This window comes from Tribolium castaneum, chromosome 2 (genome assembly GCF_031307605.1).
Source record: "Tribolium castaneum strain GA2 chromosome 2, icTriCast1.1, whole genome shotgun sequence".
Taxonomy (NCBI): Eukaryota; Metazoa; Arthropoda; class Insecta; order Coleoptera; family Tenebrionidae; genus Tribolium; species Tribolium castaneum.
Genome location: NC_087395.1, coordinates 538,838 through 561,939, shown reverse-complemented (window position 1 = coordinate 561,939; position 23,102 = coordinate 538,838). Strand labels below are relative to the sequence as shown.

General features: G+C 27.7%; 1 protein-coding gene across 6 annotated transcripts in view; it reads left to right on the top strand.

Annotated features, from left to right (window-relative positions):
- The window catches only part of LOC656715 (metabotropic glutamate receptor 2), a 419,913-nt gene that overhangs the window by 365,198 nt on the left and 31,613 nt on the right, over positions 1-23,102 (top strand). For all 6 annotated transcript variants that reach the window (XM_064354798.1, XM_064354797.1, XM_064354799.1 and 3 more), the window contains 4 exons: positions 3,093-3,237; positions 10,107-10,358; positions 13,849-14,023; positions 14,422-14,528. In XM_064354798.1, coding sequence (XP_064210868.1) covers positions 3,093-3,237; positions 10,107-10,358; positions 13,849-14,023; positions 14,422-14,528 — 679 coding nt within the window. The remainder of the gene's footprint in view (positions 1-3,092; positions 3,238-10,106; positions 10,359-13,848; positions 14,024-14,421; positions 14,529-23,102) is intronic.

The following is a 23,102-nucleotide window of genomic DNA, read 5'->3' as shown; positions in this document are numbered from 1 at the left end:
ATAAGAATCAGAGAAGTTACAGAAACAATGCTAAAAAATATTCTAAAAACATATACAACAAAACTTTTTTGAAAAACGCATAGTAAAGGGGAGTTGGGAACTGTAGAAATATAAAAAAGTGTTTATGAAATACATAATTATGAATACAGTCTATAACATAGTTATAAATGAGCTCTGAGGTGAATTTCTAAAACAATCAGATTTATAAAGTAATCTAAAGAAGAGTTCCGATTGTAGGTCTATATAAATGAATCAAAAAAGAAATTGAACAAAAATAATAGTATGGTACGAAAGTAATGCTAAGAAATAGTCTGGAAGAATGCTAAACAAAAACGTAGACTATAAGAGAATGCAAAATCTAATAAAGACGTTCTGAGGAAGAATCTAGAAAAATCTAGAATCGCGATATCTCAGTAACAATGAATCGTAGAGAAAAAAGTATAAGAACATTTTTTGTAGACAATTGCATGGTCTACAACTTTCGTCTGATTTACTTTAATGATAATATTTACCGTCTACGAGAAAAATTGCAATAACAGATACATTTGACCTTTAACTTTGAATATTTTTGCACACATGGGATTGATTGGAACTTTTGTTATTTTATTTATAATCGTGTCCTAAAGATCTGTACTAATTTTCAGCTCTATGCGAATTTTTGTAAATTGAAATGTCTATTTTGTCTGGACTAGCTTTTTGATTGGTTCACTAATCTGACGTAACAAAATATAGCGTATGTTAGATTCAAGGCCAAAAACAAGCGCAGATCAAACGTTAGGTTATGTTCATGTTCATATAACGTTTAGCATGTTTTTTTTAGTGGTGTGTGTAAACAATTATGTGATGACAATAGGCAAACACAACATAAGAAATAAAGGTAATTTTTTACTTTAACTACTTCTGGATTTTCAAGCTGAAACTTACGCCAAACGATTCCTCTGAGTGCCCTGATGACCGTACACGAATTTTCTTGTGCAAATTGAAAATAACATTAGAAAAATAATTTTTATTTTCACTCATTTCACTTGAATCGCCATTTTTGTTGATTTTAAGGGATACAACGTTTGCCACCAGGGTGTGCATGCGTTGCGTGTGCTTATTTCTGATTGGTTGTTATTGTTTAGCTTCAACAGGTAAGAATCGCACCTGCGTGTTTGTTATGATTATAACACCTTTGGGTATTCCCAGAATGAATTTAAATGACGTATTATACCTTTTTCATTAAAAAGTAGGTGTATTTTTTCATATTTTGCAATTTGAATTTATGTCTCTGTGCTCTGATTGGCTGATTGACGGAAGTGGGGATGCGTTGTTGCATTCCCGCATTTCCCTTCATGCAATTTACCAACAACACCACTCCATTACTATTTTACTTACTAGTGGTGATCAAGGTATTTTTTTGTGAGTGCTACGTTCTCGAGGATAATTTACCAATCGTGGTGTATATTTCCTTTTAGTTAGCTGGGGCGCAGCCCCAGCCTCCGGCCCCGAACTGTACGGCACCCTAGCTCCATAAAAAACACTATTCCACGTGTCGAGTTCCACGTTTTCGTGTTTAATTGGTCGTGGGGTATGTTTATTTTTAGTTCGCTGGGGCGAAGCCCCAGCCTGTACCCTACGACCTGTACGCGCTGTAGCTCCATAAAAATCACTATTCCACGTTTCGAGTTTAATCGTCCGTGGGGTATGTTTATTTTTAGGTCGCTGGGGCGAAGCCCCAGCCTGCGGGCTATCATCTGTAGGCGCTTTGCCTCATTTATAGTTACATTTACGGTTAATATCATTTATTAGAGTGTTAATAAAATTTAAAAAGTCTAGGTCAAGGTCATTCAAAGTCGAATTTTTCGAAAACGGGGCATTTGCACAAACTTTCATGGTCATATCTTTGATCTAGAGGCTTTTTAAAGTAGAATGCAAAAAAAAATTTTCAAAAATCCAGAAGTAGCTAAAGTAAAAATTTACCGAAATAAAAAACTTAACCTAAATCAGTTTATACAAATTATAAAAACCAGCACCCAGAATAGGAAGGTCGAAATTCGTCGAAATACTCGAAATAGTCGTATGCATTTACATTGAAGGCGCATGCGCGCTTTGAAATAGGAGTAGCTCGGCCTACTACGTCACGCTATCAAAAATTGCTTTTTTGGCCTTAATACTGTAAATCTTTTAAAATAAAAAAAGGAGTAATTAATTTTTTTATGAATTATCCAAAAATGCAGTTAAAAAAATTGCTGGTTTGATAATTCTAAGCGATAATTCTTTATATTTATCAAAACGCTGGGAACAAGATTGAAAAAAAATTTTAGTCTAAGACACATCTTATTTTCTATAGTTTAAGTATAATCTAATTTTCCGTTACTTGACCACCGCTAAAATGAAACGAATCCGTCGCGCGAGCATCTTTGAACGTCTTTGAGGCGTAAACCGTTGACGATAAAGCTATGATCTCGCGGACTTTTTTTTTAAGAAAATTTAATTTTTTACAAATTTCTTTGAAAAATACGGCTCAAAGTTTGAATTTTAAATAATTTTTTTCAAAGCTGAACAAATTTGCACTGTAATTAGAAAAGAATTTACATTTAGTAATTATAAAAGAAAAACTAGCAAAAAAATGAAAACACTAATCTGATAAGTAGAAATTAATACGACCAGAATTTAACCTTATTAAGTTCTTTTTTTATGCTTATCGTTGCTGAAACCCAGGAATTTTATAAATTACTCATGTAACTACGTAATTTATGATTTTGGAATTAATTGGTTTGATTATCAGGTAGGTAACACAATTTGTCACTCTGTATGGTGGACAGGTTTGATAAGCTATTATTTAGAAACGAAAAAGAATAATTTAAAGAATTTTTATTATATTCTCGTCTATTTTTGCAAAACGTGATGGATTTAAATCGATAAATTCAAAGGCGTAATGAGTGTAATAACGTTATCGAAGACGTCAACCCACTAACATCATCAATAAGTTAGGTGATAATTTCTCCGGAAACTCTTGAGCAAGTCGCACTTTATTAGATTGTTCTTGACGTAAACATTTTTCTTATCATAATTTCCCTCAAGTCTCACCAATTTGTTTATTGTTGCAGGCATTCGAAGAGCTGGAAGACCTCTTAGCCGAACACAATATATGCATAGCTGTAAAGGAAAAGCTTGTTAAAGATTCAGGAGTGGCGGATGAGTCGGCATACGACAACATCGTGCAAAAACTTTTAACGAAGCCAAGAGCTAGAGGTAAACTGCTCTTAAACTGGTCTTTATCCTGACACATAAAACACTGAAACTTCCACTTGGATGGCCTCTTTCAGGTGATCCGGTAACAATCGCATTTAAACTATAATACTAAACTTTACGACGGCTATAATAATTTTCAGCGTGACAAACTTTTTTGGTTACAAAGTGAGCAACTTGACAACATCCGATTAAGTTTGATTTGTGCGAGAAACTTGCCTTCTACAAACTGAACAAGGGAGATTTTAAATAAACAACTTTTAAAGTTAAATTGTTGGTGGAGCGCAAAAAGTTGCCTTTTTATTAAACACTATAATTCTTACAATATTTTATTTGATATCTGAAGAGAGTTTTATTGTTAGAAGATTTAATTTTATCTGGTGTATGGGATTTAAGTTCTCTCAACTTCTTACGTTTTTATCGTACGTGATCCTTTTTGAAATGAACAGACTTTACTCCCAAATCTGATAAAAAGAACTATAATATTGTGTTACGGAAATTCGAGTCAATTTTTACAGCGTCAAAAGTATAGCTCTTAAAACATTTCCAGCACAGGAAAAAAAAAGTTAAAAGTAAAGTATTGTACGGTTTGACGAAATTTGTATTAAAGTAGGTATATTTCCCATTTTTTTTATGTTTTTTGTCTATTTTTGTAAATATTGTACGCTCAAACAATTCAAAAATAAATCTTTATTTATTTTAATTATGTTTGTTTTATTTACGACTTACAGAATTTAAAATTCTGAATAAATTTGTGTTATTTTTTATTTTTTATAAATTCCTAAATTGGAATGTTGTTTCCTAAATGAGTTCCAAACATTCTACAGTTGTGTTTAACCTTCATTATTTGAAATTAGATATTTGTTCTATTTTTTTAGTATTTAAATTAATACATAAAATTTTTCAGTTTCATAGTAATTTTATTTTTTAATACTTAAATATTTTTTTATTAGGCTTCTAGTATTTCAACTTTTAAGTTCTTTGATTTTCCCATAGTATTTCATATTATTTTTTTTAATATTTCATTTTTTTATGGTTTTACTATTTTATCATATTAATGTTCTTATTTTGCAGTTTCAAATTATGTTTACTCTAATTTTATACAAATTATTTTTTAATTTTAAACACTTTTTATGTTTTCTGAAATTTTTTTCAACTTTGACTCTTGAAGTAAAAAAAAACTATTTATGTAGAAGTGTCAAAATTGCAGTGTTCGTCAATTGTTATAATTTTGACTTTAAAAATTTATTTATTAAATATTATAATAATTGTAATTATTAATCTTTCTAAACCAACAACGTAGATTGTAATTAGTAGTTTAAAAGTACTACTTTTTCTGAATTTTTGCGAAATACATTTAAAAAAAAAGTGTGTTTTCATCAAAAAAAAGTCAAATTATTTAAAAAACTAAACGTAATCAACCATTTTATTCGCATCTAAGATAAAATCCCGTTTTGTGAGTAAGATCGGTTCTGAAACCAGTTCACTGGTGTTTCACTTGTCCCCGGAAAAAATAATTGACCAATAAAGATATAAAAATCTGTCAAACCATCTGGAATTTAGCTGTTTCTAAGACAATTTCAAGTTTTCTTTTATACTTTGGTTCAAAAAATGTGAATAAATTGTGGATCAATTTGTTTTTGACATAGATTGATTCTCGAAATTAGTTCGTGTTTAAACTCAAACATTTCGCAAGTTTTTTGGCAAAAACTTAATTGTTTGGGAAATTTACTCACAAAACTCAAAAATGTACCAAGTTAGATCAAAAATTTTTAAACTTTATTCACTTTTGCATTTAAAATTTATGAAATTTATGAGTTATGTTTCTGTTTAAACAATTTAATAATTTTTGAGAAACAAAGACAAAAAATTGGGTGTTCCATTTAACTTATTCAAGTTATTTAAATTTTAACAAACTTCTTTTTTTTTGATATTCTCAGGCTTTTAGTCTTTCAATTTCATAGATTTTAACGTTTGTTCTCAGTAAGTCAGCTTTTTAGTTTCTCAATTTCCCGTATTTTATATTCTTTTCCTAATTTTTTTATTTTTTTGTTGTTTCACTGTCTTATAATTCCAGTTTTTTCATTTCGTAATGTCTTTACGTTGCAGTTCTGTAGTTTTTTAATTTTTCAACTCTTTCAGTTAATTTTACTGTTTTTTATGTTCCAGTTTTTAATTTTTTTGGCTTTCTAGTCTTTTTGAGTATAGCATATCATGTATCAATTTATTGGTATTTTTTTTCTTCAAAAAATTCACAAACCCTTGCAAATACAAAGCATTATTTTAGTCTACTTTGAAAAATATGTTTTTCCATGCAATGAGCTTATTTTCTAGTTTGAGATAAATTCTGTTAAAAAAATGAACTAATTTTACAAAATTAAATTTAGAATAATATTTAAAGTTAATTTATTAACTTATTTGTAGCTTTTTTGTGTTAAAAATAATTTTAAGTTTTCGACAAAATCTCGTTTTTGTAATAAAATTTATTGCAATAAAAATTAAATTTTTATTTTTCTTCCATTAAAAATTAACAAAAGTGTATCCTACCTAAATTACTGTAATTTAATTTAATTCTAAATTCGGTCTCTAGTTATAACAATGACGAGTAAAAACCGAAAAATGTTATAAATAACCGCATCAACTCTGCATCGAACGTGAAATGATAAGTATAACAGCAGTGTTTGCAAGTTATGACGCTTTCAGGCGTCTGTAAAAGTGTTTTTCAAGAACGTTTACTTTCCCTATTTGATCTTATTTTCGCTTGTTTTGCTTGTTAATGGTGTGCAATAGAGAAACAGCGAGCGTGAGAGATGTTAAGGATTGTTCAAATTCGTAAAACTGATGTAGCTTTTTTTTGTAATGGAAAAGAAACGAAAGATCGTTCTTATCACATTCTTAAGCTTTCTCGTCTTTTTTGTTTTATTAATTTGTACGACGGACAAGAAAGTGGCGGGTTTTGGACGGAAATTGTGTTTTAAAGTGACTGATGTTTGCACATTTTACACACAAATACTCGTTGAAAACAGATGTTGTTTCAGAAAATTATTCTAAAAGTTAATCGATAAATGTGTTAGTATAATAAAGTTGATTAGTGATTAGCTATCAAACAAGCACAGATTATTTGGAAAACGCTTTAAATAATCACTCAAAACTAACTAATGATAGAAGAAACGGGTATAAATAATTATATCTTGGCGCATCCACCATCTTTATAGCGATTTCAAAAACAAAACACTGAATTTATTATTTATATTGTAAATGAAAAGTTGTTTTCTCTTTTTAGTGCTAAAGTATAAATTACGGTCTTTCAGACATCGTAGTTATTTAAATAATACAATATTTTTTTAAATTAATACAAGCGACACAAATAACACTTTACGGACTATCCTCTCAACTTTATGGACTATTTTCTTAACATAAAAAATGATTTTAATAATGCACACATAAAAGTACCACTTTGGGATACATCATCGAATATCTCGTTTATTTTACAAAAGATTTACGTTAAAATTAAATTCTAATAAAAAATTTCAAAAAATTGAATTAAAAAAGTTTGCATCAAATTTCAAAAATAAATTTGTCAACTTATACTAAGTATAAATATATATAATTTAGGAAAAAAAGCTTTTTTTAAAATGTAAATTTTAATCCATTTGTGTTATTTTAGATGATATCTGTTATACTCTGAAATCGGGATCAAAGTCAACTATTGTGTTTTTAAATTCTTATTTTTGTGTCTTAATGTATTTAACAAATAAGACTTAAGAACAAAAATCAATAAAAAAATACTAGCCCGGCGCATCCACCATTTTTTTCACTAACATTTTGCAATCTTATAACAGAATTTCTGTAAATATTTGTACAATGTACGTACAGTCGTACACCCACACACCCAAAGCACTTTTATGTATTTTCCAACAGTTTTTATAAGTGCTTTAATTACATAAACCCCCATGTGTGTAATTAAAGGTTATTGCTTTTAGGCATTCAAAAGTCCCCCGCTTTGCGTCAGTTTTTAAAACCTCCCTCGGGCTCTAGTCGTTTAGAATATAATATATTTTATACACCAATGGTTTTACTTTAAAGTTTGATGTACGAAAAAATTTTAAATGCATTTTAAGTTACTACATAAATTTACAAACTAAAATCAATCGAAAAATTTTATTTTTGAAACACGATTACACTTTTATTGTAGTACTTTATAGCGCAGGAATTATTTTTTTGTAGAAGTTGTGAACAGGACTTTTGAGAGATTAAAACCTTATTTAGATGTTCAACAAATTACCTACTAGAATCCCGTAACTTCAGGACACATTTTATTATTAGTTCTTGTAGCAAGAATGACAACTTGATTTTTAAATTTCATTATAAAAACAAACCAAACATTTTGTAAAAAACTTAACATTTTCGTTTATCTGTAAGAATTCATCTCAATCTAGAAAATAAACTTCGGCATTATTAATATTTTTTATTCAATTTACAATTTTATTTTCATTAGATTTTTGTATCAAGAATTTTTTTGAAACAATTATCCTTATTTGTCACTTTATTTGTAATGTAAATTTAATTTTTCCACAACTACTCATAAAATCTCTTTAGTAGTTCTAACTGAAAAACTAGTAGAAAAATTAAAAATTGAAAAACTCACATTCTGTACTGAAAAACTAAAAACTAAAACACAAAAAAACTAAAAAATAGTGAGATCAAAGTTTTGACGAAGAACTAAAAGTGACTGAAAAACATGCACACTGAAAGAACTATAGAAAAATCGGAAAAGAGAAGCTTATCTGATAAATCAAGACATTACATTTTAAGTAAAAAACCAATGCACTAAGAGTTAAAATAACTAAAAAACTTAGAAACGCTGAAAAGCTCAAATACAAACAATATCAACTAACAAACAGTGAGATTAAAATTCTGCCGTACCAAGTGACTAAAAAAAAGAAAAGTTAACATAAAAAAATTGGAAAATTAACATTGTAAGTAATGAAACAAATAAAAACTGAGAAATTTAGAAAATGAATATGAAATATGCAGAATGAGTTTAAAGTAAAACTTAAAATTTATATTCATAAGACAAAAAAGCCTTTATTATGAAATTATAAATATTTTTTTACCTTCTCTACTTTATTTTTATTTTTTTAATGTATTTAAAATTAATATTTCAATTTTTTGTACTTACTGGAAAGATAAAAGAATATACTATCAAAAACAATACCCAAACATATCGGTTGCCATATGAAAAAATTAAAAATGGTGTCATTATTAACCGGTGACGTAACAAATCTTAGCATGGTGTTAAAATGCAGCATTTAGAAAAATAAAATCGAAATGTCCGAGAATGTTTTTTGAAAAATGTCTCATAACAAAAAAAATAATTTTATGCGTTACCTTAAACTCACTATATGTTTCAGGCAACTAAAGAAACTGTGTAATCGAAACATTAAAAAAAACTATGAAATTGAAAAACTGGAAGCCTAAAAACAAATAATCTTTATTTCTAAAATTACAATTGAAAAATTTCCTGTACTGTCTTTTAATTGTTGTATTTTTCAAAAATTAAATAATTAAATGTGTATTTTTTGTATTTAGTGTTTTGTGTCTTTTGTATACAGGCTGTTCCCTCTAAAAGTTGGTACTCAGCCATAATCTGTTAAGTTCTGCTCAACGAAAATATTTTTAACATGGCGGCACGTCCAATTTTACCGGAAGTCGCTATCACCTTTCATATCTTAAATAGAAAGTTATGTTTTTCATTGCGGTTTTGGATTAGTTGAGTTATTTTAAGAGTGTTTTTATCAGTTTTTCCTATACCGAAGTTTAACCATTTTTCAAATATTTAGGATTTTTTAAAATTTTTGGATTTGCACCTGTCAACTCACAATAAATCGGTAACCCTCAGCTTTAAAAATTCCGAAATCATATTTGCAGAAATTAAAGAGAAAGCATATATCTATTCTCCAATCTGTTCAAAACATTGACATTGCAGAAATTTTCAATTTTTGTATAGTATAGCAAAAAAAACATTTCTGATTAAACAAACGACAAACTCTGTTCAAAATTGGCCAATGAAAACAAAATAAATTCATGGAATGTTGGTTTAAAAAACTTTAATTTCTCATATTTTTTCTCTCGTTTCTATGGCAATCTCAATCTCAACAAAAAGTTACTGTAACTTCAAAACTATTAAAAATAAGTATAGTAATGCTAATACAAATCGATGCAGAATTCAGTTTTCTACGATCTAATAAAATAAAACTTGTGCCATTTTATTTGAAAAAATTAAGTTATGGGCCCTTAAAGTTCTAAAAACTTAACTTTAAACATTTGGGATTTGTTATACTTTTTTAGAGATTTAAGAACACCAAAGGAATGATCTAGGCTATCTCTTTTAAATGTGCGAAAAACTATTACCAAATTTTTAAAAATTGTAGTTATCGATTTTTGAACTGGCAGGTGCAAATTCAAAAAAAAAACCTAAATATTTCGTAAACGGCTAAATTTAAGTATAGAGAATGCTTATGAAAACTACCTTAAAATAATAAAATTATGATCGTAAACAAATTTTCAGATGACTATCATTATTAGAACTACCAATAATTCCAATGTAGTGTTCAAACGGAACAGCCTGTATTTGGGGCGTACATTAAGCGCAGACCTCATAAAGTTGTGTGTAACTCCCTGTACTATTTAAAGATAATAAAAAAAAATTGTCATTTTGAATTAAGAACGTTTGGGAACGTTAAACAAACTTGTCAATTTAAAAAATATAAATATAAATTAAAAAATAGTTGTTATAAAGATGTTTTAAATCAAAACAATAATAATTTTAATTTGTATAATGTCTAAGATGAGACTTGTTAACTTTCCAGGATGTATTATTTTCGGTTCTGACCAAGAAGTGGCTGGTGTAATGCGTGCCGTCCGTCGTAGTAACGCAACTGGGAGCTTTTCCTGGATAGGATCAGATGGATGGAGCGCTCGTTCATTGGTCTCCGATGGTAACGAAGCCGAAGTGGAAGGCACTTTATCTGTGCAGCCACAAGCAAATCCCGTGCGTGGATTCGAAGAATATTTCTTATCTTTAAACGTTGAGAATAATTCAAGAAATCCTTGGTTCGTAGGTAAGAATTAAGCTTAACATAATTAGTAGAAACTCATCATAAAAGATGAAATCAACTCATTTGCACTTCTTATACGTATTGCTTAATGAAATTGTGCGCAATTTTCGAGCTACTCTCGAGAGAAGGAGAGAGCATTACTAAATCTCCAATTAAAACGAATCCACAAAGCGGCATAGACTCAGCCCTGAGGGAAACAATTTCCCAATTACTTTTTTATCTGCGACATTTTAATATTAATGAAATTAATGTTAATAGCCTCCTGGGAAAAGTTGGTTGCTAAAGTTGCATATTTTAGATCCCAATTCGGGAGATAAATTGACTAATTTACCTCAAACTTTACGACAAAGTTGTAAGAACAAATCTTTCACCAAGAGCAATAACAACGATAGATATGTTAAGCATATAATAATTTCGAAAAAATATGTATATATAGGAAACTAAAAATTATAAAATCGTAATAAATAAGTGCTCGAAGTTAATACTTCAACTTTAATAAATTTGTTCGTAAATATATGTACACAAGGTAACTTTATGAATTTGTTTTTTTTTTAATTTTTTTATAAATTCCTTAAAATTAAAATTAATTACTTAATGCACAAAAAATATTGTTTCTTATGTCATTCCGACACAAGCAATGCTTAAATGTTGTTTTGAGTAAAAAAATTTTTGCTAACCACGAAAACATTCAATTGAATGAACAATTAAAACGTAATTTTTTAAATGTTAGGCCATATCTGTTATTCTTAAAGGCACAAAGTGTAGGTTTTAAAGTCATATCCCTTAGATAAATTAAAATACATCAAGTTATTATAAACAATTTGATTTTAAACCATGAAAATTAAGTCTTAGAAAGATTTTCTTTACTAATGTAATGCATTATTATTTATTTTTCTCTCATGGGTATTAGACTTTTTTGTCAAACTTCAAAGTACTATTTACCTACGAGTAAGTAATTGAAATCGAAAAAAAATTGTAGAGAAAAACCGATTATGGAACTGAATTTATTATTACACTTAAGAAATGTTCTTAAATTTTTATTTATTACACAAAACCAATTATTGTAGTTAAAAAAAAATACTGCGTACGCTTTTATATTTTACTAGAAATGATTAAAATTATACTCATTGCATTAAAGTATTGAACCCTTATTAAGTTATGTTTACCTTTATGTTAGCTTTTAAGTTAAGTTTATTTGGCCAAACCATGTGTTGAATAAACACTTTTTTCATAAAAATTTACTTTTTGTGTAAATACAAGTGACCTTTTCAATCCCATGGAAAAATATCTCTATCCAATCCTGCTCCAATGCTTTTATTTTTTTTTTATTTTTTAATACTGCATGTATTATGGTTAATTAGTTAATTTTTATTAGATCTACTTATCACAAAATTGTTATTATAGTAATTAGAAATATTTACAAGGTACGGTGTTTGGTACCCATGCTATTATACAGAGTCGCTAAAAAGTATGGATTCTTGAAATATGCAAACAGTTAAACGTGTTTAAATTCCATCACCTGAGATCTTTTTTAATTTCTCTCAGCATTTATTTGGAAAATACAATGTTAACTTGAGTGTTTTAAATTGCAATAAAGGGTCAAATTTCATAATCTTCAAAAAAGCATTTTTTTCTGAATACAGTGGTGTAATATATTATCCACCTTTATTTTTATTAAAAGATAAAAAAAACAAAAATTTAAAAATCTTTAGCAAATCTAAACTAAGTCAGCTTTGAAAACAGTGTCACTAGCGATCTGTAACTTCTATATTAGCCAAAAATTAAATTTGAGTGCAATAATTAGTTTAACAGTAGTACATCTAAATGAAACTGAGCAAAAAAAAATCTTATGTTGGTTGGTCATGACGACACACAAAGTCAAGAAGTCAGTGGAAATCATTTTGAACATTTTATGTAGCATAATAATCATGTATTTCTTGCTTCAAGTTTTTATGTTAAAATTTTTAAATTTTAAATTAGAAATATAAAATTATAATTATGAATATTAAAAGAAAAATTATAAAATTATTAAATTTTTCAAAATTTTTCGAATTTTGCTTAAATTATAAGGTATGCATGTCTTACGCCGTGGAACTCAGAAAAAAATCTGTTACTAAAAATATTAAATTTGTTGCCATTAAAAAAATCAAGTTAACTTGTATCCTAAAGACAAACTGAAATTTAAATTTGATGAACATTTGAAACGATAGAAGTTATATACTTTTAAGCATATACCAACTTTAATAAAGTTAGCGATGTTTGTAATTAAAATTTCTTTCTCCTTTTTTTATCAACATGAGTAAATACTTACTTACGTTAACTTTGATCTACAAAAAAATTGAAAAAAATGCCTTAACAAGATCTGTACCATTTATTTCCAACTCATTTCCTAAAATTCTGTAAAATTCTATCCCTATTTTTTTAATTTTCTATTTCTCTATTGTTCTGTTAAATGCTCATTAATCATACATAGTGTGTTAAAATGATTTGCATCCAGTTAATTTTAAAATTGGTTAACATGCTAAAAATTTGTGCCATTCTACTCAAATAAATCCGCTGTCCATAAATGCCAAAATTGTCAGTTGTGAATTTACGAATTGTCAATTAATTATATTTAAAATTTTTGAGAAATAGCAACTAAAATGATATACTGTGCAAGAAAATACTTTGACTATCGAAGCTCATTTCTGAATTCAACAGTCAATAAATGGACAATGGTTATATATATATTTGAAGTCTGAATGCCTGCCATTATTTCTATAAAGCTGCATTAATGATTTTACATCAGAAATTCACAGGCGACTAGATGAAAATCATTCTTATACACCCTGTATTATTTTATTAGTTATGTTCTACAAACCCAAATAAGACATAAAATATTTTTAGTATAGTCATATTCAATACAAAGTAGTTTAATTTCAAAAATATAGACCCTCAGGTAGATTAGAATCGAAAGAGAGAAATTCATTACCAACATTAGTAAAATTTTAGGTTCATCTCTAGTCGTTACTTAAAAATTAATATTACCTAATATTAATTACAATGTGTTTAAAAATAATTGTTCATCAAGTCATCTTTGAAATTTGAACGTAATGTGCCGCTTAATTTTATTGTGAATGCCGTCAAGGTGACTGATCCGTCAAAATAATGCAAAAGGACTTCGAAACTAAAAACTAAAGAGGACACATTAAGACACAAATGAAGACAAACCTTACAGTACAGTACAGTAACAACTTTGTCAAAAAATGCAAAATAGTGAGTAAAAAGCTAAGTCAAAAATTTGACAAAGATGACAATGTATTTTTAACGAAGCGGCACATTGTCAAGCATAGTCGGCTTGATGAACATTCATTTTTGAACACATTGTATGATACAATAAGGAAAAAAAAATTAGAAATTTGTTGTAGAGTTAAAATTTTAAACAAGTTGATTTCAAGATTATTAAAAACATATTTCGTAATTTTGAAAAAAAAAACGTTTTTTTTTATTATAGAATTCTGGGAGCACCACTTCCAGTGCCGCTACCCCAACAGCTCAAAAACCCCCTATAATCAAAAACACAGCCACCTCTGTACAGGAAAAGAAAAACTAACTCGTCAAAACACAGTCTTTGAAGACCAATTACAGTTCGTATCAGACGCTGTAATGGCATTTGCCTACGCAATACGGTAAGTGTTTTAATAAAATTTTTCTCGAAAGTACAATAAATTGACTTAGTTTTCGTTATTGACGCTCTAAATAAATACTCTTTGTTATTTCTCTGTTTACGCACATCACTTTGTATCTCTTTGTTTCTAGGGACAAGCTCCATTAAATCTCTGAATTTAACGAGAGAATAAAATCTTTGTTGTTGGTAGCGAGAATCGATCGTGATGTTGTTGTAGCTTCCATTGACAATGTTATCCTCTAAGGAAACAAGTTTTGTTCTTTGAATAACCAAAATTACGTTCGGAATCAATTTATTTAAATTTATGTAGATCAGTGAGACAATGTACGAGATTAAATGGCGATCTTTTATTTGCAAATAAAATTTATATTGCAAAATTTGAATATAATGTAATTTCAGGGATATGCACAGAGATCTCTGCCATGGAAGACCGGGGCTCTGTGATGCCATGAAACCAACAAAGGGAACAGAACTCTTGAAGTATCTCAGAAAAGTTGATTTTGAAGGTAGGTATATTAAATAAACTAGCAATCACCCGCGACTTCGTCCGCGTAAATTTTAATACAATCTGGTTTTAGATGGTTTTTTATCTAGTCGATGATGGAATTTCTTGTAGTTGTGTAGTCTCCATCATATACAAATTTGATTATTAATAAAGCCTTTTTCTCTTGGTGTGAATGCATAAGGATGTTTTAATTTTTTTTAACGACAGGAACATTCAACAACAAAAATGTAAAATACGAATCGAGACAAACCTTAAATTCTTCAGATAACGCAGTAAAAATTGGATTGTTCGTAAAATTTTTGATCACCAGAGTTAAATTTTAAGTTAAAACACGTTTTGAAAATGTACAATAAAAATTTTATTTTAACAAATCAATTATTTACTAATTTTTTGTGGATATTATATTTCTTTACAAATAATACATTTTCATATAAATTTTAACACCTTTTTTAACTACAAATTTTGAAATACATGTTTCTGCAGCATTAATTGAAAGCTTAAATATTAATATTCATAACCAAAGCTTCCAAAATTAAAGATTTTTGAATTTAACCCCCCTTAGGGGTGGAATTTTTAAAAATCATAAAAAACAGGTTTCTTTTATAGTACATGCTGCAAAAAGTGGTCTGGAAAAAACGCCAAAAATTTTATTTTACAAACTTAATTTTGACAGTTCCATAAATAAAGGAGCAAAATTTTTATAACTTGATCTTGTTTTGTTTTGCGAAGAATAAACTTCTAGGTTAGCATGTTGTTTAGTTTTTAAATTAGTAAGCTTGGAGAAAGATTCCAGATCTAAATTCAGTTAAACTTTGAAAATCTAGTTTGTTGGCGTTTTTTCCAAAGCACTCTTCGCAAAAATGTTTTTTTCTCAATTTTGATCAGCATGTAAGATTTGATCATATCATGTAATACATCGTTGTAATCAGGAATAAAAACATTTTTCAAAAATACAAAAAGCAAATATGGCCTTCATAAGAAAGCCCAAAATTTTGTGATGCAACTTTTTCTTGAGGTTTTCTCTTCTATAGCTTTTCTTTTCTCTAGCATTTTGTTTGTCTAGCTTTTCGCTTTTCTAGCTGTTCCTACCTCTTCTAAATTTTCTCATCTCTTTTACTTTTCCTCTTTCTTCTTTGTTAGGTTTTCTTTCCTCTACTTGTTTTTCTTCTAACGCGATTCTCTTCTTTTTCTAATACGATCCTCCTTTTCTGCTTCTCATCTTCTCTAGATCTTTTCTTCTTTAGCTTTTAAACTTTTCTCTAGCTCTGCTCTAGGTTTCCTCTTGTCTAAATCTTCTTTTCTAACTCTGTTCTTCTAGCTTTTTCCTTCTTTTTCAGCTAGGTCTACTACGTTCTAACTCGTCTCTTCTTTTGTAGCTCTTGTCTTCTCTAATATTTCCTTTCTCTTCCAAATTTTCTCATCTCTTCTATCTCTTATTTTAGTACGTTACTTTTTTCCTAGGTCTTCTCTTCTATATCTCTTTTCTTCTAGCCTATCCCTTTTCTCTGCTTTTTTCTAGCCCTTCGCTCCTCTTTTAACTTTTGTCTTCTATAGCTTTTTTCTACTCTTTTAAATTCTATTTTCTAGAGCGTTACTTCTTTACTTCTTTTCTAGTTCTCCTTTTTAACACCTTTGCAAGTACAAAGACAGATTTAGATTCTCTGTAAAAAAGTGACTCAAGAACGTCCTAGTTAAAAACGTCTATTTCTTTTGGTTTTCGCATGAAAAAGTAAAAACAAAAATTACAAAATTCAAAAATTTAAAATGACATCAAATTTTCTTTCAGATAATTGTTCAGCATAAAAATAACTGAGATCGCCATAGTGGAGCTCAAAACACGAACACCCTGTATATAGAGATTGGTTTATAACGTTAAGAGTTTTTTTTTGATTAAATTTCGTTGACTGGCTCATTGTGAAAGTTTTATGACACAACTATAAGCTAAACGATTAGGATATAAATCACCATGTGTTAAAATTCTGCTCAGCGGGTAAACGTCCTGCATTAGTCTGGAAATCCATCTCCGGTAAGAAATTTCAGCCGAGATAAGAACGTGAAAAGTACGTAGTTGGGATCCCTACTAGTTCCATAAATTATTTCGTTTCTCCTCCAATCTGTGAAGCGTGCACTGAATGATTGAACTAAAAAATTTAAGATAGTAAGTGACTTTTCGTTTCCGAAACAAATTTTTTGCGCATCACTCTGTTACCATAAAGCTTCCAATCAATCGGAAATTCACAATAACTGGGAAGACGCACGATATATTCATGGAACAAACTCCCGAGCACAAATTGGATTCTTAAAAAAAATTCTATCAAACTCACTGCCTCGTCTTATAACCTTATATACAAAAATATTTAATCTAGAGCTTATTTTTGGAGAATCAATAACTTGTTTATACTTTAGTCAGATTTACTGTCAGCGAAAGACAATGCATTTTGAACTTATTATTTATTGCAAAGGATACCATTACTAAAGATTACTACAAACTAAATTTTGGATTCAACTTAAATTCTGGTTCGAAAATCCATTTAAAGTGACTCTAAATTAATTACGGATTAAACTTGTGATTTCACATTTAAAAGTGTCTTAAAAACCTCTTACAATTGTTCATCACTAGAAACCAGGATTTTTCGAAAGTTAGGTGCAAAAAAGAAATTATCTATTAAAATCTGGTATTTTATGATACATTTTCTATTTCAGGAAAAAACGTAATTTCTAACTCCTTTTTTATTCTATGCACATGTTTTATTTAGGAGAAAAAATCAGAATATATTAGTTAACCTGGCGCTTCCACAACTACATGTTGTCTTTATAACCAAAAATGTATAAAATTAAAAGTGTGAAAAGCTGTTTAAAAATAAAGAAAAAATTTTTTTCGAAAGGTTTCTATTAGAGTAATTTAACGAAAATTAAAATAAAAATTTTGAAAATATTTTCTCAGTTTGGTGACAGATCCTTTATTCTCTACCAAAACCTATTATTATTTTGTGATCAATTAATAGTATATTATTATACGAGTTTTATAATAGAAAAACTTATAGAAAAACATTATTTTTTACTTTTAACTAAAATCTTTTAACATCTTTTAACATCTTTTAGCATCTTTTAACTAATAAAACTGTTTCTAAAAAAACATTTTTTTAATTTAATATCTTTTAATCTTCACTTATTCTGAGCGTCTTTTTCTCTGAGATTTAGTTTCGCCGTATTATTGTAACACCATTATATTGCTGATTTGTGCAAACTTGTTTAATGGTATATGATAGAAAACAGCTGTTAGTATTGAAAGCACATCTTAACCTCTGTTCTGTGTCTATCTTTTTTATTATAAAAATTACACATTTGAAACAATGACATTGTACATGCACTTTTTACAGAAAATTTCATGTTATTAGCGGTTTTTTTAGTCATTCGCTAAGCTAATTTTAATAAAAATACATTTAAAATATTTATTTAGCCATGAAAAAATTATTTCAAATAATCTAGAAATTTTGTGAACGTTCATTAAAGTAAAAAATGTGAAATTATTAAAATAAACTATGTTAAAGTTATTTTCAATCTATATCTATTATATTATTTTCAATTGAACAAATATATGATTGTTGCAGATTTTAATTACATAAAAAATGTGCTGAAAATTTAAAATGGTGTGTCACAACTGTTTGATGACACTTTTTTATGATATAGTAAAGTGCAATGAAGGTGACGTTGATAATGTTATGTATTTTTCACCGTATGTTTTTTTGTAAAATAAAATTTTATTGACAGTCAATCATTCTTTTAATAAATTTTTTTTTGCGACATTTAATGTTTATTTAGAAAAAGGATGACAATGTGAGTTTGACATTTTAAATCTAAAAATAAATAATTTCTGTTAATCGCAAAATTTTTTTAATTAATTAGTATTTAAAATATCATTACATTATAAAAACTTGTTGGGTGATATATTTTTTTAGTTTTAATTGAATATCAAAAAAAAATGTATGGCCTACTTTAAAGAAAAATCAGAATGTTATGTGTTTTCTCAAATATTTAAGAATAATATATTACACAAATAGACACATCAAATCAGAAAAAATACGTTTTTCAAAAATATTACTGCTGCCTATTTCTATTAAATTCCTATTAATAAAATAAAACTTTATATATTTGTTTCAAATGTGTATCTTCTATAATAAGGAGGATATAAATTTTTTAAGATTTTGTTAAAATGTCAACTTTTATTTATAAGTCGAAAACAAAAGACGATAGCGAGATGCGGTTTTGACCAAAATTATTTTTTTCAAAAAACTCAAGAATGTGTCACTCGTGTTTTTCTGTAAACCTCTTAGTTTCGGAGATCCCCTTTCGGTCATCCAAAATGCAACACCCTGTACAATGCATAAAAGCGTTTTGTCGTTGAAACGTATTCTCGCTCTTATTTTACTCTCATCATAGCATCGCCGTAAAAATTGTGCTTCTCTTGTGCATATTTAGCCACACAAGTGCATATCAAAGAACTTTTACAAGCACTTTTGATGTTGGTCTAGGGCCGATACGTTATCCTTTTATTACACTGTAAAATTTTTAGCAGCGCCACAATAAAGTATAGATTTTCGTATTCTCGACGTATCTAAGGTCTTGTTTTGAGTATCTCTCTTGAAAACCCTTGAAAGTAGAATATCTAACACCTATCGATGTAATATTCTCTGAGGGAATCCCAAATTTTTCCCCTTCGTGCTACAAGGAATCAGGAGTTATGTAGATACAAGTATTTCAGCGTTTAGGTCAAGTGGTTGCCCACAAATGCTCGTAATAGATAAAATTTCAGTCATTCATGTGACAATATTTTTTCGCAAACAAAAACTTATTGCACGTGCTACAAAATAGAATATAAGTTATGTTTAATAATAATAATCAATTTTTAAGAGGTTAAAACCTTTATTTAAAGTTGTGAAAGAAGAGAAATTTTGTACAAAGTTCAGTAATTTATGTTATATTTATTATTAATTTCTACTGCAGGAAAATTTAAAACATAATGAAATATTATATTAATTGATTAATTAATAATAGTAATAATTTATTTTCTTCTAAAGACACAAGAGTTGTCATGAAACAATCTCAAAATTTACCGTTTAAATATGTTGCGTTCTTTAATTTGTTTTATTTTTCCTGGCAGTTTATTATCAATGTTTGTACCATTATATACACGTAAGTTTTTATTTATTTAAGATCTAAGAAATTAAATAGTTGAAATATTTTAAAACCTAAAAACTAAGAACACTAAGAAACTAGGAATAAAAGACTGGATGCTGAAAAAATCTATAGATGTAAAATTAAAAATTTACTAAACTGAAAAATTTCATGTGGTTTTTTTCTAAGCTAAAAACTAATAAACTAAATGTAAAATAATCTAATTTAAAATAGAACGGTTAAACACAACTTTTGGATGTTTAAAACACATTTAGGATAAAAATAATATCGAAATGTTATTGAAAATTATTTCCAACATTGCTATAAGAAAAATGGTGGAAGCGCCGGAATTAAGAAAATTGTGATTGAAAATTTATTAAGTTCTGTTGTAAAACTGACATTTTCAGATACAAATACCTTCTTAAATTTAAAATTTAGAAATGAATAATTTATAATACACCGGAATGATTTGCAAATTGTGATTTTTATTTTATTATTTTATTAGTTAATTTACTTTTGTCGTAAAATCCACTACTTTATATCCAGTTTTCTTAAATCTAAATTGAAAACATGAAAAAATTATCCCTTTTTGTTAAACTGACTAAAGGTAAGTCTTCTATCTCATCATTGAATCTAATTTAACTGTTCACCAAAAAAAGGTTTGTTTATAGAACAAAAAATCGGTCACCTAAATGCAAAGATTTCAAATTTTAATTTCGTTTTGAGTTTTATAAAACCCTACAACAAAAATCTTCTAGAAAGTCATTTTTTCATACAAGTTTTCAAGCCTCCAGTAAAAAAATTCTTTGGTTATAAATAATATGAAAATGTTATTGAAAGTAGTTTCTAACATTGCTATAAAAAATGGTGGATAGAAAAATGATTGAAAATTTATTAGGTTTTGTTGCAAAAGATTTTTTTAGACACAAGTACTTTTTTAAATTTAAAATCTAGACAAGGGGAAAATATGATGCTCCTAAATAAAATTCCGATTATTTGCAGATTGGGACTATTGTTTTATTATTCTATTAGTTTATTAATGTTTGTTCTAAAATCTACTATTTTATATGCAGAAACTTTCTTACATTTAAATTGAAGATTTAGAACAATTATCTTCTTTTTTATTAAACTAACAAGGGATAAGTCCTATGTTTCATCATTAAATCTAATTTAACTGTTTGCCGAAAAGAGATTTTATAGAACAGGAATCTGTCACCTAATTGCAAAAATTTGAAATTGTGATTTCGATTTCAAGTTTTATAAAATCCTACAACAAAAATCTTCTAGAAATTCTTTTTTAAACAGGTTTTTAAGCTTTCATAAATAAAACTTTTCGGTTATAAATAATATCGAATTGATATTAAAAATGGTTTCTAACATTACTATAAGAAAAATGGTGGAGGCGCCGGGATTAAAATTTATGATAGAAAATTTAGTAAGTTCTGTTGTAAAAATGACTTTTCCAGATACAACTACTTTATTAAATTTAAAATTTAGACCTGGGGAAGTTATAATTCCCCTAAATAAAATTAAGATTATTTGCAGATTGTGAATTTTGTTTATTTATTTCATTAACTTTTAACTTTTTTTTATTAACTTTTTTGTTGTAAAATCGACCATTATACATCCAGAAGCTTTCGTCAATTAAAACAAGAAAAAATTATCACTTTTTTCTTAAACTGACTAGAGATGAGTCCTATGTCTCATTATTGAATCTAAAAGAGGTTTGTTCATAGAACAAATAATCTGTCACCTAAATGCAAGAATTTTAAAATTTTAATTTCGATTTCAAATTTTATAAAATCCTACAACAAAAAATCTTCTAGATAGTCGTTTTCTCAAACAAGTTTTCAAACTTATAATGATAAAATTTTTTGGTTATAAATAACATCGATTTGTAGCTGCAAATTGTTTCTAACATTGCTTTAAAAAATAGTGAAGGCGCTGGGATTAAAAATTGTGATTGAAAATTTACTGATCTCTGTTGAAAAATTGACTTTTTTAGATGCAAATACTTTCTCAAATTTAAAATTTAAACACAGAATATTCATTGATCTACCGGAATAAAATTTGATTATTTATAGTTTGTGATTATTATTTTATTATTTTATTAATTTATTAACTTTTGTTGAAAAATCGAATATTTTACATCCAAAAACTTTCTTAAATTTAAATTGAAGACATGGAATAATTATCACTTTCATCTTAAAATGACTAAAGATAAGTCCTATATCTCATCATGGAATCTAATTAAACTGTCCATCAAAAAAAGGTTTGCAAAATTTTAAATTTTGCTATCGATTTCAAGTTTTATAAAATCCGACAACAAAAATCTTCCAGAAAGACTTTTTTATACAAGTTTTCAAGCTTGTAATGACCAAACTTTTTGGTAATAAATAATATCGAAATGTTATTGAAAATTGTTTTTAACATTGCTATAAGAAAAATGGTGGAAGCGCCGGGATTAAAAATTATTATAAGTTCTGATGTAAAATCGTCTATTTTATATCCAGAAACTTTCTTACATTTAAATCGAAGACATAGAACAATTATCATTAAACTGATAAGGGATAAGTCCTGTCTCATCATTAAATCCAATTTAACTGTTCACCAGCGATGGTGATTTGTTTATAGATCCAAAATCTGTCACTTATTGTAAAAATTTTTAATTTTAATTTCGATTGCAAGGTTTAAAAAAAGCCTACAACAAAAGGCTTCTAGAAAGTTGTTTTCTCAAACAAGTTTTCAAACTCTTAATGATAAACTTTCTTGGTTATAAATAACATCAAATTGTAGTTGAAAATTGTTTCTAACATTGCTTTGAGAAAAATGGTGGAGGCGCCGGAATTAAAAATTATGATTGAAAATTTATTAAATTCTGTTGTAAAATTGAGTTGTTTCGATAACAAAACTTTACTGAATCAAACATTAAGATATGGCATAGTGAGGATCCTTTTATTATTATTAGACTAACTAAATAAATGTACAAAAAATAATTATTATAGTATAAATTATCTCGAATAAAAACAAAAATAATTATTTGATTCCATTCAGTTCTTAATTTGAGACGCTACAATCATCGAAAACAACGGTTCAAATCGTTAGCAAACAAGTGCATTGATCGAATTTTCTCTACCTTCCCGACAACATTTCTAAGATTCCTTTTAAGTTGATGAAATTACGTTTCTTTTTGTGATTAGTGATTCTTCTTGTGTACGAAACTTGTGTGCGTTTTGTTAGGTTGTTTAACTCGATAAAGCCCTGATCAGCTGTTTTCTTGCGTCTCAATGGATTAAAAGGAATTGTTTTGATTCGTTAATTGCGTTTTTTTCGCAACTCAACACGAAACAAAACAGAATTTGAGCGTTTTACTGTATTATTTAATAAAAAAAAACGGTGA